Below are 8,051 nucleotides of genomic sequence, written 5' to 3'. Positions count from 1 at the left end.
GGAAGGCTTGTGATACTGTTCATCGCCAAAAATAGTGTATTTACTTCCGCATCTCTACTTTGCGGAAATTCGACTTTTGCGGGCGGTCTCAGAACGCATCCCCCCGCGAAAATTGAGGGAGCACTGTAATCATCCAATCAATCAACCAGTTAAGTAAGACTTGTGAGAATTTTACATCACATTCTTAATCTCTTAAGGAAAAAGATTTCCTTACTTCTCTAGACATTTCCTCCCATTGTCTGTCACATCTTTCTTACTTTTGTATTGTAATCTATTAGTTATTGTTCCCTGGGAACCAGAAACAAGATGTTCTGTTTGAATCCTTTATTCATATTCATCATTGGTAAGAAGAAGAAGTAAGAAAGCATCATCTGCAAACAAGCTTTATCTTGAAGGTCCTTTGGTTCTAATCAATTTCTTCTGTATCACATTTTGCAAGGGATGGCAAGCGACCAACTGTATAAAGATTGCTTTCTTTGCAAGTGTTTACAGCTTTCTAGGTGCAAGATTGACATATAAGACATAAACATCTCCACCCTTTTTGTTCTGGTTTGAGTCATTCAATTGTCTACCTATGTCTAACTCAGAGGTAGGGCTGCCTGTTACTCTTCTGAGCAGTAATATTAGATGTTAACTATCCACAATATCTTTTGAATAGGGTGAATTACCCATAACTAATCCAATTCTCATGATAGGAGAAGTATTTGCTCTGCAGAAGCAAATCATATTACCATACTGGAAAATGAAAAATTAACGCTTTATGGAAAAGTTCCAATTGTTGGGTTTCAAGAGTTTTAATATTCCCCGCCTAAGAAAGGAAAATGCATTATCATTTTTAGATGGCACGTGTTCGCAGGTAGTGAAAACTGTACCTCAGGGATGCAGTGTTTTTGAAATACTGTAGAGCTCTCTGGTTTTTTGACAGGAGCTCAGACTTATGAATAACATTGTGAAAAATAGTCAAGTTTTATTAGCAATACTAATTATCAATATAATTGGAATCTCTTTTTCGGAGTTCAAGATGGGGTACCTGACCTTTCTTTTCTCCCCCCCCCCCTTTGCAACAAGCATGTGGCTTCCCTAAATATGCCCATGTCACACCAACACTCCACAGTCTACATTGGTTGCAGATCAGTTTCCGGTCACAATTCAAAGTGTTGGTTATGACCTATAAAGCCCTTCATGGCACCGGACCAGATTATCTCAGGGACCGCCTTCTGCTGCACGAATCCCAGTGACCAGTTAGGTCCCACAGAGTGGGCCTTCTCCGAGTCCCGTCAACTAAACAATGCCGTTTGGCGGGACCCAGGGGAAGAGCATCCCTGGCCCTCTGGAACCAACTCCCCCCAGAGATTAGAATAGCCCCCACCCTCCTTGCCTTTCATAAGCTCCTTAAAACCCACCTCTGCCATCAGCCATGGGGGAACTGAGATATTATTTCCCCCTAGGCCTCTACAATTTATGCATGGTATGTTTGTATGTATGTTTGGTTTTATAACAAGGGTTTTTTAGTTGTTTTAGTATTGGATTTACATGCTGTTTTTTATCACTGTTGTTAGCCGCCCCGAGTCCACGGAGAGGGGCAGCACACAAATCAAATAAAAAAATAAAAAAAATAAAAAAAATGTGACATGAGCTGCACTGATTGTTCAAAATCATCTACCTCTCCTGCATATATATGCAAACACAATCAAAATTGTTGGATTCATTAATTGCGTATCACCAAGTTGTTGTCAATTGTTAGTATCCATGTAGATTAGTTTTGGAAAAGAATTGGTACCTCTCCCCTTTGTCTCAAGAATCCCGATTTACCATGGAATATATTGAAATTGATACTGTAAATGGCACCCACCATTCTTTAGTCCACAATCTACAAAGCAGATACTTTGATGTAAGACTTAACAAACATCACCAAAGTGGAGAGTAGCAATATTTTTGGATGCATCTGTATATGTTGAAAAGGCTCCCTGCATTTCATTTTCATATTTACAGGGTTTTATTTAAACAAATTTGATACTTCCTCCCACTTTTTTCCCAGTGAGAACAGAATAGATCTGTGATGGTGAACCTATGGCACGTGTGCCACAGGTGGCAGGTGGAGCCATATCTGAGGACACACAAAGTGTTGCCCTGTCTGCTCTAGTGCACTTGTGCATGCTGGAGAGCTGACTTTCAGCCTTCTGGAGAGCAGGGGAGGCCATTTTTGCCTTCCCCGGGCTTCAGGAAACCCTCTGGAGCCTTTTGATGGTGAAAAACAGATTCAATGGGCTACCAGAAGTTTGGAAACAAACTTCTGGTAGGGAAGTTGGGCCTTTTTTTTAAACATCCACAGGCTCTGGAAGGTTTCCTGTAGCCTGGGAAGGGCAAAAAATGGCCCAATGGGCCTATCAGAAGTCTGAAGGCTTCAGTGAGGCCTGCACGCATGTGCGGAGAGCAGCGTGAGTGTGGGTGTGCATGCATACATGGGGGAGAGGGCATTTAATTATGAGGGTGGGCATATGTACATGTTCTATCACACATCCGCACACCCTTTTGGCACCCAAACAAAAAAAGGTTCGCCATTACTTGAATAGATTGTTCTACATCCATTTCCTGTGTTCTTCCATTCTAGAAGTATGTGACAGGCTTAAAAAAAAGTGCAATCACCTGTAGCTTGTTAAATGTTCTCAAGATTTAGTATCAGATATGAGTACTGCTGAAAGAAATATAATTAGGGCAAAATGTTGCACAGTTAAATGACTACGAGAATTGTTTATCCCTAATTCTACTAAACTGGGAACCTCATTTCATTTTCTTCAGGAAACTGCCTGATCCTAAAGTTGGTGATAATATGCCACATGTTAAATGCACATTATCCAAATTCTGTAGATGGTGGTCCCTGGAAATTATTTTCAAAGAATGTGAACAGTAAATGTTTCATATCTGCTCCCTATTAAAGCACATTTACTGCCATATTTTGTAGAGTTTGATATATTATTCCATTCTTACATGAACACACATATTCAGAAATAAGAAGCACTGCTTTTATTAATACAAGTTCGATAACAAAAACATTCTGAAAATCACTGACCTTGAAAAGAGTTTCACAGTAGTCCAGTGAAATGCCACAGTTGAAAATTGAAACTACTAATGTGGATTAAACAACCAAACTATTGTAAACAGATATGCTAGCCTTTTTGTCCATTTTGTTATAGCAGAACAATGGATTAAAAAAAAGACCATCTCTGGCACTCAAGACAGCTCTAAAGAAAACTACATCAGAGAAAGAGATGTTTCTTTAAAGCTGTTGACCTTGTTACATTCTCAGCCAAACTATATAGATTTTGCAAGCATGCTTGTATTCCACTCAAGATGCATTTGCTAAATCTGTCACATTTACAAGTTTACAAATATATATTAGTTTATATTTCTGCTGTTCAGCATTAGAAATGTGGAGATAAATAATTGCAGGGCCCTATAGAATTATGCTTTAGTTTTTATTTATATACAGTGGAACCCCGACATAAGAGCTGCTCTACTTAAGAGCAACTCGAGATAAGAGCTGGGAGGGGAGAGATATTTTTGTTCTACTTACAAGCCCAAATTCGAGATACAAGCGCCAAGGAGCTGTCTCCTGAAGCCAAACGCTAACTTCCGCGTTCGGCTTCAGGAGACAGCTGCGAAGCGGCGCGCGTGTTTTAAAAGGTTGCAGCCGGCCTGGGGGGCTCGGGGGGGTGCTTGCAGCTTTCTTTCTTGCTCTTTTTCTTTCTCTCTTTTACCTTCCCTTCCTCTATTTCTTCTTTTCTTTCTCCTTCCCACCTTCTTCCCTCCCTCCCTCCCTCCTTTCACTCATTCCTCTCTTACTCTCCCCTTTCATAAGTTTCCTTGCTTCCTTCCTCTGTTCCTGTCCCTTCCCCCTTTCTTTCTTTCTTTCTTTCTTGCTCTTTTTCTTTCTCTCTTTTACCTTCCCTTCCTCTATTTCTTCTTTTCTTTCTCCTTCCCACCTTCTTCCCTCCCTCCCTCCCTTCACTCATTCCTCTCTTACTCTCCCCTTTCATAAGTTTCCTTGCTTCCTTCCTCTGTTCCTGTCCCTTCCCTCTTTCCTTCCTTCCTTCCCACCCTCCGTCCATTCATTCACCCATTCCTCTCTTGATCGCTTAAAGCCGGTCCCTGGTGCAAAAAGGGTTGGGGACCTCTGTCCTACAGGATTGGGTGGCAGAGAAGTTGAACATATGTAAATTTAAAAGTTTAAGAAAGTTTACAAGTTAAGTGAAAGAAACTTCATTATTCATTTACAGTATATGTACATGTACATTTCTTCATTAAAAACATGTCTTTCTGCATAATTTAGACTAACTTTGTGAGTTTTTTGAGGGCTGGAACCAATTAAAATTATTTACATTAATTCCTATGGGGAAAAGTCGTTCGAGATAAGAGCTGCTCGACTTAAGAGCCCAGGTCCGGAACGAATTAAACTCGTATCTCGAGGTACCACTGTATTCTTTTCATTTTCCAAAATATTTAAATGTCTTCCATCAAATATATGTCATATATATGTGAGTGCATTTTGAAAGTCAAATCAGATATTCAATTAAGGAAGTATTTTCCTGCGTAAGATGATAGTACCAACAGTGATAATTATTATGCTTCTGTTTGTAGCTGAATTAACTACAGTTACTACAGCGTAGTGTTTTTTTAATCTCTAGACTGTACCATCATGTTTGTCAAGTCATGTTTTTAGTTCATATTTTTTTTCTAGATTTAAATTGGCTTTGTCTTAGAAACATATCATAAAAATAAATTTCATCATGATAACAGCACTTATACATTGTACAAACAGCATTAGAAAGGCACAAAATTTCTGTATACATTTATTTAGTGTTCTTCCCTATAAACTCATATCAGTTGGAGTCCTTTTTTAATTCTAGAGTAATTAAATGTATTAAATCAATATACACAAAATGTCTATACATCAATTTGTAACCATCTCATTTATACAAGGCTTTCATATCTGTTTATGAAAAGCATTTTCAAATCTAGAAGTATTTGATGTTGAGAATTCAACAATAAATTTAAGATCCTATAGTGAATGAATTTTAAGGCTGAAACTGTAAACAGATTACTTCAACTGTTTATACGATTAATAATATAAAAATAGTTCCTTCAGTTGTTACATTTTGATTCCTTGTGTAAAAATAAATATCCTAAATAGAATTTCTCTTACTATATTTTCAAATGTTTTAGGACAGAATATCATAATTGCCAATGTATTATCAACTGAAGGTAATAATTGTGCAATTAGGATCTTTTTCCAAATAAACATCTTAACTAGTCATATAACCATTGCAGTGAGGTAGAAGTATTAAGCTTCTCTTTTGTTTTAAAGTTGGCATGGGCTATATTTATGATTTCATTACATATTCTACACATGGAAAATGCATAAACATATTCAATAGAGGCTTTTAATATTTTATAAAATAAATTAACCTTCAGTTGACTACTAAAAGCTATGTGTGTTCCTTTTTCCAATTTATTTTTAAAAAGCTAATGGAAAAGTATCAGTCTGAAGTTTTATATTGTAAACAAATATATAATTTTACTACAGTTGCTTTTTTCCAACTGCATAAATCAGATCAGCTGAAAAATAGATTGATATCAAAAGGGATCTTGTTCAATTATTGTACAAAAAACATTTCCAAACCTAATAAATTGCACATCATTAGGAGAGGGGAGCTATACAAAAGAATTTGTTGTCTCTACTTTAATGGGATAGGATAGAATGCCAAGAAAAGATAACAATATTTTTGTTCCCACAACAGGACATTTAAGAGACTTTTGAGAACAGCATGCATGAATAAAATATAGTTTTGGTTCAAAATAAAATGATCTTATATATAATGTCAATTCTTAATTCTATCAGTGTTTTCTTGGAAGTCTGCCCACTGATTTCAGCAGGATTTTTTCTCAAGTTTTGCAGGACTGTTGCTTTACTAAACTGATTTTCATGGACATTTGCACCTAAGTCTTACCTTTTATTGGAAAAAAACCCGCAACAACTCCCACCTAATGGATAAAATTCAGATGAAACTTCAACAATTCACATTTAATAAATGAAGATTCGGTTGGGAAAAAATGTCTTATCAAATGCTGGAAAGCAGCAACTATCAGGTTAAATCATAATCCTATGATACTTTTTCCTCCTTAGACTGAAACACATTCAAAACTACAAAACAAAATGTTTTTTCCGCAAGATCAACCCAAGTCTAATTAAACGCTGATATTACTCGATGTCAGTGAGGCAAGTGACCAAAGAACAATTCTGAAAGTGGTCTATGTTTTGAGGCAGTTTCATTCTGTTCTTCCTCCAGGGCCTGAGACAAGGAAGAAAAAGAAGAAGAAAAAGCCCTTCGGGACTTCAACTTCCTCCTAGGGGCTGTGGCTATGCTAAGAAATTTATTGACAGGAGCAGGTTTCTTCAAGCCTTTTGTCAGTTCATAGAAGGCAATATCGTCAGACAAAAGCCCCAAGACAGTGCTGGTGGAACTCAAGATAGAAGCAGCCACTTTGATGGGCTTCTTGGCGGAAGAGTTCTGTCCAGCATTGGTGTGAAGACCAGGGTCATTCAGGAGATGCCTGACAGCAAAAGAAGAACCTTCTTTTAAATACTGGAATGGTTTCTTCCCACTGTAGTCTCTTAAATTGACTTTGGCATTGTAAACTTTGACCAGCTGGGTAATCACGTCTTCCTGCCCATGGATGGAAGCAATATGGAGCGGAGTATAACCCCCAAAGGACTTAGCGTTTACATCCAGGGAGACACCTCCTTTCTCCGCCATTTCTATGACTTTGCTCAGCGTCCGGCAATTTCCACTCTTAGCTGCCCAGTGAAGAACCGTGAAGCCACTCATGAAATCTCTTTTGGTGGCCAGATTCAAGTCAATGAGCAGCAAGCCATGAAGTTGCTGGGACCACTGGCCGGCTGTAGCGGTTACCACCCACTGATGCTCAGCAGGTTCCAAGGGCACATTGGCTGTGCTGTCAGCTTCTTCGCCCACCTTGAGTGGTTTGGACCCCCTCAGGGAAGAGGATCTGGACCCCACTTCATTGGGCTGCCGCCTCTTGACATGAGGGGAGGCAGGCGGGAGGGTGGCAGGGAGATTCACTTGGAGGCCCTCCTGGTCTGGGATCCTGTCTTGCTCAGGGCTCAACTCCTCAGATCTCTTAGCCTTGATGGAAGGGGGCACCGAGCGGACCGGCAGCATGCAGGGCTTGGCGGAGGCCCCTCTGGGGGCCAAGGGGTCTTTGACACCGGGAACTTTGAGGCTTTCCGAGCCTTCCCTTTGAAAGAGGCTCTTCAACTGGATCACAGGGATCGTCCGAGGCGCTTCAGGGTCCTCCTCTCCAGGCGCCACGAAGCCGCCAGCGCAAGCGGGCGCTCCAGAACCGGCGCCTTCTGTTTCCTCGTCAGACAGGTCCCCGAAGGCGATCGGTGTGGGTTCCTCCTCGGAGGGATCCGGGACCGACTGGCGCCTTTTTCTGAGCGCGACCCACTTGATCCCCTCCGAAACCTGCACGACCGCCACGCTGTTGACCAAGTGGACGAAGCGCCGGCGAAGAGCAGCTCGGACCTCCGGCGTCGCCTCGGGCGCGTCCAACATCGGCTTGAAGTGGGCGACCAGCAGCGAGTTGCGCGCCTTGCCGCCGCGTTCCCGAAGGAAGCCCACCACGGCGGCTTGGTTCAAGAATTCAGCCATGCCCGCCGCGGCCAGGGAGGACGACAGGTGTGGGAGCCGCGGCGGAGGGAGGGAGAGACGGTGACCGCTCCCCGGGAGGCTCCAGCCACCTGCCGCCGCTTCCTAAGCTGTGGAGGAATCTCTCCTTCTCTCTCTCTGGCGCCCTCCTTTCCAGCCGGCCGAGAACGCAGGAGGTAAAGTGCGGGACAAAAAAAAAACACCAACCGGCCACCGCGAAGCCGGCTGGGATTTGTAGTGAGCAAACACACCTGAGTTCGGACGCCGCGGGGTTTTTTCCCTTTCTGAAACCGGAGGCGGCTCCCCGGGCGCAGCCGCAGA

The 8,051-nt window shown here is 41.5% G+C and overlaps 1 protein-coding gene across 1 annotated transcript; it reads right to left on the bottom strand.

The window, feature by feature from the left end:
- Positions 1 to 4,487: 4,487 nt before the first annotated feature.
- SOWAHA (sosondowah ankyrin repeat domain family member A) lies at positions 4,488 to 8,051 on the bottom strand. The gene has a single exon (XM_070735867.1). It carries the CDS (start codon positions 7,731 to 7,733, stop codon positions 6,270 to 6,272), a length of 1,464 nt encoding a protein of 487 aa, XP_070591968.1. The 5' UTR covers positions 7,734 to 8,051; the 3' UTR covers positions 4,488 to 6,269.

Source organism: Erythrolamprus reginae, chromosome 2, assembly GCF_031021105.1.
Source record: "Erythrolamprus reginae isolate rEryReg1 chromosome 2, rEryReg1.hap1, whole genome shotgun sequence".
NCBI lineage: Eukaryota > Metazoa > Chordata > Lepidosauria > Squamata > Dipsadidae > Erythrolamprus > Erythrolamprus reginae.
This window is presented reverse-complemented; position numbering and strand designations above follow the sequence as displayed.